The following is an 18,253-nucleotide window of genomic DNA, read 5'->3' as shown; positions in this document are numbered from 1 at the left end:
AAAGCAGCTTACCACCACCTTCTCAAGGGCAACTAGGGATGGGCAATAAATGCTGGCCCAGCCAGTGAAGCCCACATCCCGTGAACGAATTAAAAAAAACTCTGATATATCCTCGTTATCAGTTGATACTCCTCTACTTCCCACTGTCAGTTTTTCTCCTCTCCACTCTGAATTTCCCCTCAGGTTCCCATCCCCCTGCCAATCTAGTTTAAACCCTCCCAACAGTACTGGCAAACATCCCTGCAAGGACATTAGTCCCAGGCCTGTTAAGGTGTAACCTGTCCTTCTTGTACAGGTCCCGCCTGCCCCAGAATCGATCCCAATGTCTCAGAAGTCTAAACCACTCCCTCCTACTCCATTCCCCTAGCCATGTGTTGAACTGTTCATTCTTCCTATTCTTATGCTCACTGGCAAGTGGCACTGGGAGTAATCCTGAGATTACTGCTCTTGAGGCCTTGCTTTTTAATTCCCTTCCTAACTCCCTAAAATCTGCTTTTAGGACCTCATCCCTTTTCCTACCTATGTCATTGGTCCCAATGTGGCCCACGACCTCTGATTGCTCATTCTCCACCAAAAGAATGTCCTCCAGCCTTGATCTCCTTGATCCTGACACCAGAGAGGAAACATACCATCCTGAAGTCACACCTACAGCCATAGAAACACCTGTCTTCTCCCCTCACTATGGAATCCCCTACTACTATAGCATTTCTACTCTTTCTCCTCCCCTCCTGTGCAGCTAAGCCACCAGTGGTGCCAGGAACTTGGCTCTTGCTACAGTCCTCTGAGGAACCATCTCACTCACCAGTATCCAAAATGAAAAAGTGATTAGACAGCGAAATAGCCTCAGGGGATTCCTGCACAGCCTGCCTGTTTCTCTTAGATACTCTAGTGGTCACCCATTCCGACACTCTCTCTGTGTACTTCTCAGCTGCAATTTGACCACCTCTCTAAATGTGTTCTCGATGTAATCCTCAGCCTTGTAGATGTACCTCAGTTACTCCAGCGGCCACTTGAGCTCTGCAACTTGGAGATCAAATTTCTGCAGCTGGTGGTCATTCCTGCAGGTGTCGTCATCGAGGGCATTTTGTGCCTGTATGACTTCCCACATCCCACAGGTTGCACATTCCACATGGCTGAGCTGCACTGACAAACCCTAAACTTTATATAAAGCGCTTACTACAGTATTTATTTACTAAATTATTTTACATATTTTCTTAATTAATTTAGAATAATTCCTATGTATACTACAATTTACAGTGCTTATTAAAAGCTCGTACCACCCACAAATACAACTAAAATTATCCATTTCTTAATTACACAGGTATGTGTTTTATGACTCGCGTTGTTTTCAATTTCCCGGCTGTCTCTCCACTCATGCTGTTTTCACACTCCTGACTGCCTCTCCATTCATGCTGTTTTAAATCTCCCAACTGCCTCTTCACTCGTGCTTAGGGAGGAAAGCAATGAAAATATCTTCCAGACAAAATTTTACAGTGCTTGGAGAGAACAATTATTTTGAGTGAGAGGTGAGGGGTGGAACAAGGCAAGGTGCTCAGAGGAGAACAATATGTGAGAGTAGTGTGTGGTAAGGCCAAGGTGTGATCTGGTGACGTGCCATCCTATCATTATGACAGTTTTCATGGGGCACGTGGTGGAAGATATAGCCATGCGGAGAGATATTGTTAAGGGGAAAGGTGTCATTGTCCCTCAGCTAAGTTTCTGTTAAGGCCATGATGTCAATAAGTTCATGGATGGCAAGGGCCTTGTTCACAAGTGAACAGACATTCTGGAGGGAGATGCGTAGAGGGGTGATCGAGAGCTGATCTGCTGGAGGAGTCCACAAGGTCAGCAGCCGGAGGGGTGAGATGGACAGAAAGGAGATTAGGTGTGGGTGCACTGAGTAGGAAGGTCAGCGAGGCAGTCAAATTGGGCAAGTCAGGTTGCTGCTCGTAATAAGCCAGTGCCTCATGCCTTGAATGGCTCTTTGGAGAATGCCAAGAGAGACACTTAGGGAAGCTGTAGGCTTACCTAAGAGGCAGTCAAGTGTGGAACTACAGCAAGAGAGCAGGGAGGTCGAGGAGGTTGGAGGGTAGGGATTTTGGAAAGCACTAGGACAGAAGTGAAAGGAGGTATGACAATGAAGAAAGGGGTCTAGGAGGGGTCAAGAGAAAGGAAATAAAAAAGGTGGAAACAGAAATGATGGGCTCGAATCCTGAATGACAGCCAAATAGTGCACATGAATAGATAGGGAAACCTCAAGTTACATAGGACTGGTTACATAAAAATTAGGATACATAAAAACATGGTGGTGGATGGGAAATAGGAAATAGATAGGAGATAATAGGAAGGAGTCCAGAATTAAAGTCAGATGTCCTGTGATGTGATAACAATAGCGTTGGCAAGGTGAAGTCAGCTTGGAGCATTAATGAATTGTTGTTGGAGTTCAGAGACAGGTGAAACGAGTTAGTCCAGGTTACTATTTGAGGGTAAAGTATCATAAGACGCACTGTTGGAGGTACTTTTGTGGGAATGAGGATGCAAGAGATGTACATAAACATTTGCAGGATCAGGAAGGTGATGGCAAAGTTGGATGGACACCATTAAATCCAGTAGCAGCGGAGATTTGTACTTCAACCCAGGTGAGTGAGTTTCTGGCCAGGAACATGCTGAAGCTAATAACCAGTACAACCAGTGGCCAGTCACAGGTACGACAGGAGATCGGAGTCTGTGACAACAGTGGTGGGGGAAGGGCTGTAAATTGATCAAAGTTATTTAAAATATGTCAAAAGAGCAGAAGCCGGATCTTGTGATATAGCCAGTTCAAAAATGTTCTTGGTGTCAAGAGAAATCCAGGAATTTGAAGCTGCTTTGAGAGAAAATACATAGGAACATATGAATTAGGAACAGGCATAGGCCACTCGGCCTCTCATGACCTTAACTCTACTTTCCTGTACCCTCTATATCCTTTGACTCCCTTGTCAACCATGAATCTATCTAACTCAGCTTCAAACATACTCATTGGCCCTGCCTTCACTGCTCTCTGGGGAAGAGAATTCTACAGACTAACGACCCTCCGAGAGAAAATTTCTTCTTATTTCTGTCTTAAATAGGAGACCTCTTATTTTCAAACTGTTTCCCCTAGTTCTAGTCTCTCCCACAAGGGAAAACATCCTCTTAGCATCCACACCACCAAATCTCTTCAGGATCTTATTCAGTTCAATGACATCACCTCTCATTCTTCCAAACTCCAACGGATACAGGCCTAACCTGACCAACCTTTCCTCAAATGATAACCGCTACATCCCAGGAATCAGTTGAATGAATCTTCTCTATAGTGCTTCTAATGCAATTATACCCTTTCTTAAGTAAGGTGACCAAAACTGTACACGGTACTCTAGATGTGGCCTCACCAATGCCCTATGCAACTGTAGCGAAACGTCCCTACTTTTATATTCCATTCCCTTGGCAATAAATGACAACATTCACACAATATAAGTGCCAGGCACTGAGCATCTTCAGCAAGAGAGAATCTAACCATCGCCCCTTGACATTCAATTACTGAATCCCCCACTATCAACATCCCAGGGGGTTACCATTGACCAGAAACTGAACTGGACCAGTCATATAAATACTGTGGCTACAAGAGCAGGTAGAGGCTGGGAATGCTTCGGCAAGTAACTCACCTTCTGACTCCCCAAAGCCTGTCCACCATCTACAAGATACAAGTCAGGAGTGTGATGGAATATTTGGCTCTTGCCTGGATAAGTGCAGCTCCAACAACACTCAAACTCAGCAGCATCCAGGACAATGCAGCCCGCTTGATTAGCGCTCCATCCGCCACTTTAAACATTCACTCCCTCCACCACCAACACACAATGGCAGCAATGTCTACCATCGACAAGATGCAATGCAGACGCTCACCAAGACTCCTTCGACAGCACCTTCCAAACCCGTGACCACCATCACCTAGAAGGACATGTGCAACAGATGCATGGGAACACCACCACCTGCAAGTTCCCCTCCAAGCCAATCACCATCCTGACTTGGAACTATATCACTGTTCCTTCACTGTCGCTGGGTCAAAATCCTGGAACTCTCTTCCTAACAGCACTGTGGGTGTACCTACACCACACAGATTGCATCAGTTCAAGAAGGTGATCAAGGGCATTTAGATAAAGGGAGAAGTAGCCAGGCAATACAGTTTGGCGGGGTGGGGGGGGGGGTTTTGCTGGCGGTAGGGGAATCACTCTACAGCGCATCCTTTGGCTGCACCCACCAGGCAGGTAGGAAGGCCTGTAGGCCTGCTTGGAAAATCCTAGTTGGTTACCTTTAACAAGGTCTTTAACCAGTCGAAATGGCTGCCTGCCTCATGGAGGCAGCCAGGCCTGTTGGACTTGAAGCCACCTCGGGAATAGGGTTGGGAAACCAGCGTGCCCGCCAGTAATGTCAGGACCTGTCCACCTCTATTGCCAACCTTGGTGGGCCCTAAAATCCTGCTCCATCTCTGAGACCCCTGCTGTTTGTAATATTCCTGAATAGAACCGAGTGCTTGTTATACTATTAGAAACATAGGAATATAAGAACATAGAACTTGGAGTAGGCCATTCAGACCATCGAGCCTGCTCTGTCATTCAACACGATCATGGCTGATCATCCACTTCAATACCTTTTCCCTCACTCTATCCCCATATCCCTTTGTGTCATTGGTATTTAGAAATCTGCCAATCTCTGCTTTAAACATACTCACAGCCCTCTGGGGTAGAGAATTCCAAAGGTTCACAACACTCTGTGTAAAAACATTTCTCCTCATCTCGATCCGAATTGTGACTCTGGCTTTAGGCTCCCCAGCCAGGGGAAACATCTAACCTGCATCTACCCTGTCTATCCCTTTAAGTATTTTGTGGGTTTCAATGAGATCAGCTCTCATTCTTCAAAACTCTAGAGAATACAGGACCAATTTCTCCCATCTCTCTTCATAGGACAGTCCTGCCATCCTGGGAACAAGTCTGGTGGGCCTTCAATGCACTCCCTCTATGGCAATAATATCCTTCCAAAGGTAAGGGGGGCAAAACTGCATGCAGTACTCCAAGTGCGGTCTAACCAAGGTTCTATACAATTGAAGCAAGACTTCGTTAGTTTTGTACTCAAATTCTTTTGCGATAATGGCTAATATACCATTAGCTTTCCTAATTGCTTGCTGCACCTACAGGTTAGATTTCAGTGACCTACTGACGAGGACACCCAGGTCCTTTTGTACCTCTAAACTTGATGATCTCTTACCATTTAAGAAATACTCTCACATCTCTTTCTCCTACCAAATTGGATAACCTCACATTTTTCCACATTATATTCCATCTGCCATGTTCTTGCCACTCACGAAATCTGTCCAAATCCTCTTCAAGCTGCTTTGCAGCTTCCTCACAACACACATTCCCACTTAGTTTTGTGTCATCCGCAAACTTGGAAATATTACATTTGGTCCCACATCCAAATCATTGAGATATATTGTGAACTGCTGGGGCCCAAGTACTGATCCTTGCAGTACCCCACTTGTCACAGCCTGCCAAGGCAAGAATGATCCATTATTCCTACTCTCTGCTTTCTGCCTATTAGCCAATCCTTAATCCATGCCAGTATATTACCTCCTATCCCATGTGCTTTAATTTTGCTCACCAACTTCCTGTGAGGGCCTTTATCAAAGCCTTCTGAAAATCCAATTATTATATTTGCTGAAGAGACAAAGCTCGGGGGCAAGTACTCGGGAGCAGAACTATGACTGACTGTCTTCAAGGGCTTCTGGATCCATTAAGTTTTTGGGTTGAGGTATAGTGCATGGATTTTAATACTTACAAATGTACAACAATGCATAAACAGGTAAGAAAGAAAGAATTGTATTTTCACGATGTATTTCATGTCCTACAGATGTCCCAAAGCACTTCACTGTCATATGATAGACATACGATGACTGAATCACTCTGGTCAGATACAGACAGAACTGCAGTGTGTGGATAAACTGAGAAGAAATTTATCTATGGTTGCCTAGTGTAACTGGGGCAATAGTGACCTGAAAATGGTATCAGGTCACCTACCATAGCCGCAATCTTGGGGCACCTGCCTGCTTCAGGTAAAAGGCACCTTGCAAAATGCAAATCAGAGTCATACAACATACACAGGATAGTTTTGTTAAGAAAAATTGGTTTTGGGTTTCCCACACTTTTTGGTTACATGTCACAATCATTATTAATATATATATCGGCCATACTTTGCACACTGCCTCTATTACAGTTAAAGTGAGCACAGACATTTTGCTACTCATTAGACACTTGTACCCTGCAGGAGTAAAATTATCTGCTGGATATTCCCTCCAGAGCTAATAACATACCAACAAGTTCTCTGGCTTGATGTCCCTGTGCACAATGTTGAGGCTGTGCAGATATTTGAGTGCAGAAACCAGGTTGTACACCATTGCACTGGCATCCCGCTCGGTGTACTTAGTCGATGATGTAATGGCATCAAACAGGTCTCCGCCCTGCCAGGAAAGTGAAAGGGACATTAACAAATTGACAAGACATGCACAAGCCATGTACTACAGCAGGGAAAAGCATAAAAGAAACTTTGGGGTTGAAAATCCAATGTGCTTGTGGTGCACTTCCACTGTAACTTCAGTAAGAATGTATAGAGAGAGTCAAAATTTAGACTGGGAACCAGAAATGCTGGCCTGGATTTTCACCAAGTCAGATTGACTCTGGAGCCTTTTAAAAATGGCAGGTGGGTCCCGATTCCAGGATTCCCGACCCCATTCCCGGGCTTTCTGACTTCCAGGAGTGCCATTAAAGAGTGCGGGCTGATTCCTAGCAAAAACCTGCATCTGGCAGTCCTGACCTGACCAGCTCCACTGCAGAGATAAGCACCTCCTTTTCTTCCACAGATTTCATGGAGTCGGGCCAGGTTTTTAAAGAGTCGTGGCTCATGGCTCAGAGGTGCCGTGAACCATTGTCTGTATGAGGGGACCTTTTAAAAGATAAGTTCAAAAGGTCCCCCTCACGCCCCCATGTCAGGTTATGCCCCCCATCCACCCCTATGAAGCTTCATGCTGCCTATGCCAAGCTCCACCCTTCCACTCATCCCCATGGCCCCTCATGCTGCCTATGGCATCTCCATGCCCATTGAGCCATTATACAATTTCTATGACCAATGAACTCCATAGTGTATAGTGGTATGCATAAGAACACTTTAAAAAAAGTCATTCATTGAAAACCTTCTCCCGTGTTTGAAAAAAAAGTCTGTACTACTAGCTAATAAAAGTGCCAATCATCCAGGCCCCTTAAAGCCCCACAAACCACAAACCAACAAAACCACTTAACTTGTGTAAACAAACTTTGTGAAATTGACAGCAGAGACCAAACAATGAGAGGAATTTTCCATGCCTGCTGGCGTTGGGCGTGTTAGGCGGCGTGAGCGGACAATATGGCGAGAAGGTCGAAAATCAGTTTCACGACATCGTGAAACCAGTTTGCAATTGTCCGCTCTGCCCGTCAATGGCGGGCTGCGCTTCCTGCTATCAGCCATCGGGAACCTCATTGGGACGCATCTGTATATCATTATAAGGCCAGCCTGCCAGAATCATCCCCCCATGCTGGATCGTCCACCCACATTGGTGGGAAAACACGCCAATGTGTTTCGCAACTGTACACAAGCGGCATGCTGCACCTGGCGAGCTGCACTTTGCTCGGGACTTCGAAGTTTGTTTGCCTACCTTGCTTCACAGTCATCAGTGCCAGGCTTCGCAGACAGCAACACATCACTTTTAGGGGGGCTCTGAGGCCGGTTTCTACCTACCAGACCAGCCATAAGGCAGGGCTGGCTTCTCAATGGCTTGCTTGGGCAAGGGAGAAAAGCGGCCTCAGGCAAGGGAAGCTGCTGCAGGGCGAGTGCTGTACTGGGGAAGCGGATATCCCAGGGTGTGTGTGGGGGCACATGTTGATCTATGCAAGTGGCCTCAAGATGGTGAGACCTGAGGAGGCAATCTCCCAAGGAGATGAGTCCAGGTGGAGATGTGAGGGTGTGTGTGAAAGAGTGAGTGGAGGTGTCCCTTCAGTTGGCAGTGAGTGAGATGCCAGTGAATGTGGGACGGACTTTAGTGTATGAGTTTAGAGCGATGAGATGGTTGCCTTACCCTGGTGGCACAGATGAGATCATTCATCCTCTATCTGCATTGGATGGCCAACCTCTTCTATGAGGCATTGGCACTGATCACTGCTGCCATTGCCTACAAAGCCGGAGTGGTAATATTGCTGCCCCTTGGCGGCTAGAGCGGAGGTAGAGGACATCACGACATCACATGTACGCTGATGACACCCAGCTCTACCTCATCACTACCTTCTCTCAATTCCCCCACTGTTGCTAAAATCAGACTGCTTATCCAACATCCAGAATGGGATGAGAAGAATTTTCCTCCAATTAAATACTGGAAATACTGAAGGTATTGTTTTCAGACCCAGTTCCAAACTCCATTTCCTAACTCCCAACTCCATTCCTCTCCCTCACAACAGTCTGAGATTAAGCCAGCCTGTTTGTAACTTTGGTATCACATGTGACCCTGAGATTAGCTTCCGACCACTTATTCATGCCATTACTAAGACTGCCTATCTCCACCTGCATGACATTTTCCAATTTTACCCCTCTCATTTCATCTGCTGCTGAACTCTCATTCATCTCTTTGTTGCCTCTAGACTCGACTATTCCAATGCACTCCTGGCTGGTCTCCCACATTCTACTCTTCTTAAACTAGAGGCTATCCAAAACTCTATTGCCATTGTCTTAACTTAGACCAAATCCCATTCCCTTATCATCCCTGTGCTAACTGACCCTCATTGGCTCCCACACAATCCAAAAGGCACTCGAGGGACGTGTCACTAAATTGCTTGGTTGCAGAGTTTTGCCTGTTTGTTTTCTGTGCAGCATTCCTGGGCTGGAAGCACTGAAAGGTGTGCGCACTGGCGTGATGAAGAAGTGAAGTGACAGCGTGGCAGGCGAATAGGAGCCTGCCCGCCGTCGAAACTGTGTGTTTCCTGGGAATGCATAATTAATGAGGCAGGATTGGGATGATATGGCGTGAAAAACCGCCATTGCAGCTGGCGGGTAAAACATCATTTTTCCTACCCGCTACTGCACTTAGTGCAAATCTGGGACAATTCCACCCAATGTTTTCTTTGGAGAGCAGGTGTTCTAGAATTCTAATAGCTGTCTGGATTCTCAGCCAGACATTACATCAGACAACTAAAAGCTTGGACAAGGATATACGGTTTAAGGAGAGTCTTAAAAAGGGGAAAGCGAGGATAGAGTTGGAGAGGTTTAGGGAGGGAATTCCACAGTTTAGGGCCTAAGCAGCTGAAGATGCGGCCACTGATGGTGCAGCCATTAAATTGGGATGCTTAAGAGGCCAGAATTAGATGAGCTCAGATATTTTGGAGGTTTGTGGGGCTGGCGGAGGTTGCAGAGATAGAGAGGAAGAGGAAGGGGGAATGAAGAGATTTGAAAACAAGGATGAGGATTTTAAAATCAACACATTGTTTAACTGGGAGCCAATGTAGGTCAGTGAGCACAGGGATGATAAGGGAATGTGATTTGGTCTAAGTTAAAACAAGGGCAGCAGAGGTTTGGATGGCCTCTAGTTTAAGGAGAGTAGAATGTGGGAGACCAGCCAGGAGTGCATTGGAATAGTCGAGTCTAGAGGCAACTAGGAGATGAATGAGGGTTCAGCAGCAGATGAAATGAGACAGGAGTAAAATCGGAAAATGTCATGCAGGAGGAGATAGGCAATCTTAGTGATGGCGTGAATAAATTGTTGGAAGCTAATCTCAGGGTCACATATGACACCAAGGTTACAAACAGGCTGGCTTAATCTCAGACTGTTGTAAGGGAGAGGGATGGAGTTGGGAGTTAAGAAATTGAGTTTGGAACTGGGTCTGAAAACAATGGCTTCAGTACTCCCAATATTTAATTGGAGGAAATTTCTGCTCTTCCTGTTCTGGATGTTGGATAAGCAGTCTGATTTTGGCAACAGTGGAGTTGAGAGAAGATGGTGATGAGGTGTGGCTGGATGCCATCAGCGTACATGTGAAAATTAATGCTGTGCTTTAGGATGATGTCCCCAATCAGCCCACAAGTGATTGATGTGGCGTTACCTGTTTTTCAACATGGTTCATGCTGAATCTCACCCTGAGACATTCCCAGGCTCCAGCAACCCTAGCTGGTGTCAGCAATGGATGTGGTGGGTAAATGCATCCTAGTACTTATGGAGGAACATGGCTCCTGCTGATTTTCTGTCCCTTTAAGTACAAAGACTGTAATTCACTTAATTGGTTAAATATTTCTGTAGATAACACCGATAAAATCTGCTCAGGAATGCAGATTCAAAGAATGATTTTGTTTTCCAAATGCTTTAGACAGCACCTTTCATTAGTGTCCTTCAAGGAATGAGCTTCATTTGAACTTAGATGAGTACTGCAGGTCACAATCAGAATGTAGTTTGGATCTCAGATGGATTGTAATCTGAAAATGAATCTAAATTTGAATTCAGAATGAGGAAGATTACTATTTTAATAATGCTATTGATAATCTAAATCCAAATTAGGATTCTAATATCTAAGTTATGGAAACAATAGTCTGAGTTTGGATTCAATCTGCATTGTGTAATCTGGGGCTGAATCTTTGGCTTGCGAGCGGGGGCAGGGCCCATTTGCTGAGGTGTAAAATGACGTGGGGTAAAGTCGGGCTTGCGTCCCAACATCACAGCGCATCATTTAGATTTTCAGCTCGGTGGGTGCGCAGCTGAGTTAGCTGTGTGCCCACCGAACTGTCAAAGTCCTGTAAAGGCCATTAATGAACTAACTAAGCATATTGAGTAAGCTGCCCGTCCAACCTTAAGGTTGATGCGCAGGCAAAGAGCCCAGGCGGCCTTTGCATTTTTCATTCACGGGCGGGATGAGATTTCGTGAAGGGTTTATAAATTAAATAAATTTTTTCATTAAAGTTCATTGACATGTCCCAGCACATGTGACACTGTCATATGAGTGGACATCTTAAAATTTTTTCTTTCTTTATTAAAATTTTTTAAACTTAAACTAATCTCCCTGAGGCAGCTCTGTGCCTCAGGGAGATTTCTGTGCTCTTTAGTGTATGCGCAAAAGAATGCAAGTCCTGACTCAGGGAACCCCTGCCCACACGGAGCGCTGAGCGCTTCCGGTCGCGCATCATGTTGGGTGGGCCAAGGCCTGCCCATGTAAAATGGTGGCGCGGATCTGATTATGGGTGCCAATTGGGTCCGCACCTGCCTGCGCCTGTCCCCGCACAACCCCCTTCTACCCTGATCTTTCAAATCTTACTTCTGTACAACAGGAGGCAACTGGAGAGTGCGGATAAATGAGCAGCCTTGGACTGGTGATATATTCAATACAGGTTTAGATCTTGCACAGTGAATACACGCTGCTTGCTTTTTACATGCACCCATGAAAAATATTTTTCAAATGCCCTTTTCTCTTTGCAGTCAATAAGGTGGACAAGACTTGTTTCATTCATTAATAATAGAGATTAGAAAATTAATATCTTATTCGAGAGGCTGGTGTTCATTTTCATTACCAAGCAACACCAGAATAACACATTTCATTCTGCCCTGGGCATCTTGTGATAGAAATTGAGGTTAGCAGTAAAAATCTAAGTATATAATTGAACATATAAGTATTAGGTCTTGAGGGCGACACACTTAAAATTCCAACATATGTACAACTATCATTTTTAGAACTCTTTTTTAATGGATATCTTTAATGAGATATGTGCAGTTGTTGCCAGTTATCAGAGATGACATTCCCTCAGGTAATGTTTGATTGCCGATACATTATTACTGATAGCTTTTGATTGATGGATACAATTACATTTTCACCTTAATTTTCCAATAAACAGCTTTGAATTACATAACAGTGTTCAGTATGGATCTTTAAAAAGCAACCTTTTCACGGTTTGATATGTAGGTTTTGTGGTTCCAAATTTAAAATCACAAAGCAAAATACAGTATTTAATTATTGGGAACTAATCTTACAGCACTATTGTTAAGAAGTAAAACTAGTACATGCTCCATGGCAAAGGACATGGGAGTTTGTAATTATAAAGCCAGTGAGTTGAGGGTGAATTTTCCGGCCAGCCATAACACTCGTACAAAACGTGTGAGAATCGCACTAAGGCTCTGAATCTTGCGTTAATTAAGAGCAATAATCTTAAAGCACGACTTTCCAATGCTTTCACCAGGAAATGTGTTATACATTCAGCTTGCCCAGATAAGATGGACACAAAAGGGTAGCAATGTTTCCAGGCTTTCAGTAACAAAAGCTGCAGTGCTGGATTCTTTTTATTGCTGCAACCTGGATTTTGAAAATGGATATTGGTCTGAGTATTCCTGTCAATTTGAGTTTTTTTGGTAGATAAAAAGGGATGGATGTGAAGCGGGCTCGTTTGCACCAGGGATGGATTGCTGGTACCCAGGCAGGCAGGTGGGCAAATGTAAAGATATACAAAATTGCTCTGATTCATTAGGGATGCTGTGACTGAGGTGTGTTGTCTGCTGGAATCAATAAATCTGCAGACAATGCTGACAATGGGGAGTGACCACAGCACTGAATTTTTATGTCTCTAGCTCCTTCCAAATAATACCAAGGCTTATGCTCAACATCAATGCTCAAATGTACATCTAGGCCTTTATACATGATAGGATAGGCTTTAGAAACAATACTGGACACCACTCCATCTATGCCCAAGAAGGCAGTAACTGGTCATGCAAGTTAATACTCACTTCCCAGGCAACAATCGTGATTCCTTTCTTTCAAAGTAATCCTCTGTGCCTGGCTATTTGAAAGAGTTGGGAATTAGAAGGGGGATGGACAGTGTGTTGTTGTTGGTGGTGGTGGTGGTGGTGGTGATGGTGGTGGTGGTGGTGGTGGGGTGGTGATGGTGGTGGGGGGGTGGGTGGTGGGGGGCAAGACTTGGAGCCAAAATGGATTCTATTATGTGTAAACTGGGGGGAAAAACCAATTCAGCAAGGCTATATCCCATGCCTAAATGATGTTGAAACTATGCTTGAGGTCATACTGAGTTGGGCAATATTTCAGCATTGCTGGCAGCTGTCTTACATAGACCTGAGTCCCCTTTCACATGATAATAAGAGGTCTAATGCCTGCTTCATGAACTGACTCTGAAATTCAGTACACTGAGTAGATCATGTGCTAGGTAAGCTCCCCTCACTTTCTCAGGTATTTCTGCAGCCTAACCAGGTTTAAAGGAACCACTGAGATTGCCAAAATGGTCATTTCTTTTTGGTTTTTAACTTCCTTAAAAGTGGAGCCAGGAGGAGAAATAGTTATCCCTTGTTCCACAGCAAAACTGCAGACTGCTGGCAGCCTGTGCTTGTCCCTCTTATTCCCCTCAACCTTCCCCATGCTGGTGTTGTAACCAGCTAAAATTGGCCTGGAGTGAATGACATCTGCAGCTTGGCAGAGGCAAGAGCCAAGGCCCCTTTTGGGACAAGCTTCGGGCCTTGGCTTCTGGTGCATGCACCAAACATGTCAACAGTCTTATGCCTGAAAACAGCTCCAAACCAATTTCTTTTCCAGCTTTCACTTTGGCACTGGCTTGAACACTAATCCTGCATGTCCAGTCATGGCCGGCCTCGCAGATGTAGCAAAGTCAACTGTTCCTATTTTAGGAAAGGGGAAGGGCTTGCAATTCACCAAATCCACAGCCTGCATGTTGGGACAGGAAAGCCTGCCTTTGGGTAGCCTGCAATCAGAGTTCTTAATGAATGAACACAATTTTATTTTTTTCCCCTCAACACTCATTTCCAATGTTATTTGGACTCCTTACCTTGACTAACTCCATTACCAGGTACAGCTCTGTTGGTGTGTCTACCTCTTCAATTAACATGATGATATTGGGATGTTTAACCCTCCGCAGCACTGCCACCTCATTTTCAATCAAGTGTTCCTAAAAATCAAAGCACAGTAGAAATCTCATTTACAACAACAAAGTGGGCTTGATTCAAAATGATAGTAACCATATTTCTTTTAGGAGGAAGCAGCAATTCACATCAAGGTGAACCTCCTTTTCCCTAATATTACACTGATCATTACTGGTAAGGAAAATATCTATCTGATTTGTTCAGAATGGCCCTTTGTTTCTGAGTTGTCCTATTTTGCTGTAACTCCTTGTACTTTGCGTACTAGGCTTGCTCACTCTCACTACCCTGGCTCACGGGTGAAAAATGGCTACTTGACTGTGAGGAAACCTGGCACCCATGGATGAAATGCCATCACAAGCCTATACAATCAGAAGTGGAAACAAATTAAAAGAAAATAATAAACTAAGGAGCCAAGATGACCTGAAAGGACCAGTGTGATGAAGTCACACTCAGGACCATTTGTTCATTCTCACTGCTGACTACTGAAAATAACTAGTCACACTGAGCAGAATTTTAACATCTCTGGAAAGTTTCTGCTGTTGGGAGCAAAAGTGGGTCCGGACCCCGATATTGTTGGCTGGCCACATGGCATCACAATCTTCTGGGAGGTGGCCAATTTGGAGAGTGCCTCCACAATTGCTGTTCAATTTGGAGGCTGTCTCCGCGCTCGCTGTTCAATTAAGGATGCCAAGCGGTTTTCTGAGGCGGAAGGTCTAATTGGGGGGCATGATGGTAGGATTGAGAGATAGTGTTGATGGCACCCCAGCATGCTGCCAGCAGGCCATCTCAGGGAACCTGCTGGACTCTGGTCTTAGTGGGGAGTGTGGCAAACATCTGGGCAGTGGCAGCATCATGCATCCAACTCCGCCTCTGTGGGACCTGGGAAGATTCTACCCTTTGTCACCAAGCTATATTTCAAATAAAAATGAAGGATAGGCCAGCCCAAAGTGACTCTATACTCTGCTCAGAAATGCTCCACTATCTGTCACTGTCCCTTTCAGTCTTGCCCAACATGTCCCCAATAAGAATTTGTACATGATTTCACACCACATTAGCCTGATGTCGTTCAGATATTACCAACATTACAGAGTTTATTTCAGGGCCACTCGGATCCCCACCCTCAACTCTTTTTTCTGGTGCTTTGATGACTGTATCCGTGCAGCTTCCTACTGTTAGCCCAAACTGGAAAACCTCATCAACTTTGCATCAACATTCCACCCACCTTCAACTTCACATGGTTCATCTCCAACTCTTCCCTTCCCTTGCCCCACTTCTCAATCTCCATATTGGGGGTTAGGCTGACCACCAATATGGTTGTTGACCAATATGTCTACTATGTGCCCACTGACTCCCAAAGCTACCTTGATTACACTTACTCCCATCTTGCTTTCAGTAATTGTAGTAATTAAGGTTTTATTTAATCTGTAATGTACCTTTAAGAATAATACCTGTTAGGCAAGATCACATGACCTGTAGTAACCAATAGGAGAGTAGCATGGGCTACCTCAGCAGTCAGTGTAGAGATAGAGTTGGAGTTGAAAGCATATGTGTAGTTGCTGTTGAGAATATTGTAAATAAACTTAATGTTTCCATCCAAGAAGTGTCTGCAGATCAACTCGATCATTAACAGCACAACTTGGCCACTCTACAACAGGTAAGGACTGTATTTCACTTATCCTGTTTCAGGCATATCGGTCCTAATGAAACCACCTATCATACCAGTGCTTGCCATATGTCTTCCCAAATGTGGCTGCCAGGGGGGGCCATGTCTATCCCATTTCCTGCACTCTTTTCCCCCTCCTCCAGGACCATAAAGGCTTTCCCTTATCCTTACCTTCCACCTCCACATTCAATGGATAATTATGTCTATGACACCTGGTCCACTCTTCAATCACCACTTTTCACAGCGCCTTCCCATGCAAGCACAGGGGATGTTATACCTGCACTTTATTTCCTACCTTACCAAGCTCTAAGGCCGCAAACACTCCTTCCATGTGAGATAGCAGTTTACTTGTACTTCTTTCAATTTAGTACACTGTATTCACCGCTCACAATACAGTCTATTCTAAACTGGGTAGACCAAACGCAGACCGAGTTGGTTGCTTTGCAGGACACCTCCGTTCACTTTGCAAGCATAACCCTGACTTTCCAGATGACTGTCATTGTAATTCTCCACGCCACTCCCATTCTGAGCTCCCAATCCTCGGCCTCCTAATGAAGCTCCACAGAAGTTCGAGGAACAGCACCTTTTCTTTTGAATACAGGCACTTTACAACATTCCGGACTTAATACAGAGTTCACCAATTTCAGATCAAAGCCACTTTTCTGAAAAGCAGATGTTAGTAATGATTCTCTATGGTCATTTTCAGCTCCTTTTCTGTTTCTTGTCCAATTACTACATCCTTTTGCCTTCATCCCCTTTATCATTTAATCTCTCCTGCCTTCCACCATATCAGGACTTCCTTTTTCTCTTTCCCCTCCCTAATTTCCCTGTCTCTCCTTACTTCAAATCCGTTAAATCTCTAACATTTTTCAGATCTGATGAAAAATCATTGACCTGAAAAGTTAACTTTATTTCTCTCTCCTTTAATGCTGTTTTTTTTTGCTGAGTAATTCCAGCATTTTCTGTTTATATTTTAGATTTTCAGCAGCCATACTACGTTTCTTTCATAAACAGTATGCACTGTTGAGATACGCTGCCCACTGAGACTGCATATTGGTACAATTTAGGTCTGTACAAATTTGTCGTAAGCGTATATCTGAATTTGTGATATACCTTCCCAGTGTGCAAGGTATCTGCCAGAAGCATAATCTTATGTAGTCAGTCCTTACATTTTCCCAAATATTTTCACTTGTTTTTAAACTGGTCTTTTTCTAACAGATATTTTCCAAGAATCAACTATACCCATTCAATTGCTCCCAAACCTTGCTTCTGAACAAAATCAATGTTTCTGCTTCTGGCAGACTGAACAAAATATTTTTCATTTTTTGAGCAAAAAGGCTCTTCCTGATATAGAATCGCAAGTTTTATATCACAGAAGCAGACATTCAAGGCACTGATCGTGTGGTGCCTCTTAAAATGTTATCTCCTTAACCCCAGTCCCCTTTTCTATATTTGCTTTTTACTTATCTTAACTTATGCCCTCTGGCCCTAATTTTCTGACATTTGAAATCAGAATCTATAGCTGTAAACTTGCATGGATCTGGTCCAGCTGCTCTAACTTAACTGGAAAGGTGGCAAAAGTTCATTTATACCGAGGTTTATTCATTATTCCAATGAAATTATGGTGGCAAAGCAGTAGTAGCACTAAGGAAATTCCTAACCATTGCTACCTTATCTGCAATATTTAGTGTTTTATATAGTGAAATATACTTTCCATATTGTAAAGCACAAACGTCTCTACTCTTTCCTCGTAGATCATTCTCTTTGGGATCAATCTTATTCCTACTCTCTGCCTTGATTGTTTAGGAACAAAACAATTAAATCACCTGGAAAGCCATCAGAATAAATCCAGTCAAACAACAATGTTTTGATAGCAAGTGGAATGAGCAACAACTGGGAAATTATAATAGTTGATTTCTGGATTAAACCAATTGGTCTCTGGTTTGCTTTGACTTCCATCTGGATGTATTACCAGATGAGAATCATGTGGGCATGGGAATATAATAAAACGACAAACAGGGAAAGATCAGCAGATCCATCAAGTCCTATGTCATGACCCCCCGTGTGGGAGACACCATTTCTCTACCCATCACCTAATCCTGGAAAAAAGGCTATGTTTAAAAGAAAAAAACCCAGCCAACATAGGGCAAAAATGTGGGTAATTCCTTTCTGACCCTCAAAGGTGATCATAAATGTTCCAGGAGACACACAGCTCAGCAGTCCACCTACTTTCTATACACTATGATGTGTACAAACAGTGCCAATTCCATACATATCACCACTTGTGTTACTGCAGGAGGATATCAAACACACATTCCAGAGCTTAGTCAAATATCATAGAAGAACAGCAGACAACAGGAAATCTTCTTACCTTGCCACTGCATTTGGCCTTATCGATTATTTTCAGTGCATACTCCTTGCCACTGGATCTAAGTGAAATACAGATAAAGAAGTAGCTTCTTTGTGGTAGCATTATGATTTTCACTCTCCAAAAAATTTTGAAATACTTCTTTCACAGTGGTATCCCACCCTTCCCCCATCAATATATTCACATTATTATTTTCAGCTGAGGAACCAGGAAAATC

General features: G+C 44.0%; 1 protein-coding gene across 2 annotated transcripts in view; it reads right to left on the bottom strand.

The window, feature by feature from the left end:
* Positions 1-18,253, bottom strand: part of dclk2a (doublecortin-like kinase 2a) — a 670,049-nt gene that overhangs the window by 281,699 nt on the left and 370,097 nt on the right. For both annotated transcript variants that reach the window (XM_041199370.1, XM_041199378.1), the window contains 3 exons: positions 18,040-18,097; positions 13,912-14,031; positions 6,383-6,529 (listed from right to left, as the gene is read on the bottom strand). In XM_041199370.1, the coding sequence (XP_041055304.1) occupies positions 6,383-6,529; positions 13,912-14,031; positions 18,040-18,097 (325 nt within the window). The remainder of the gene's footprint in view (positions 1-6,382; positions 6,530-13,911; positions 14,032-18,039; positions 18,098-18,253) is intronic.

This window comes from Carcharodon carcharias, chromosome 1 (assembly GCF_017639515.1).
Source record: "Carcharodon carcharias isolate sCarCar2 chromosome 1, sCarCar2.pri, whole genome shotgun sequence".
NCBI lineage: Eukaryota > Metazoa > Chordata > Chondrichthyes > Lamniformes > Lamnidae > Carcharodon > Carcharodon carcharias.
This window is presented reverse-complemented; position numbering and strand designations above follow the sequence as displayed.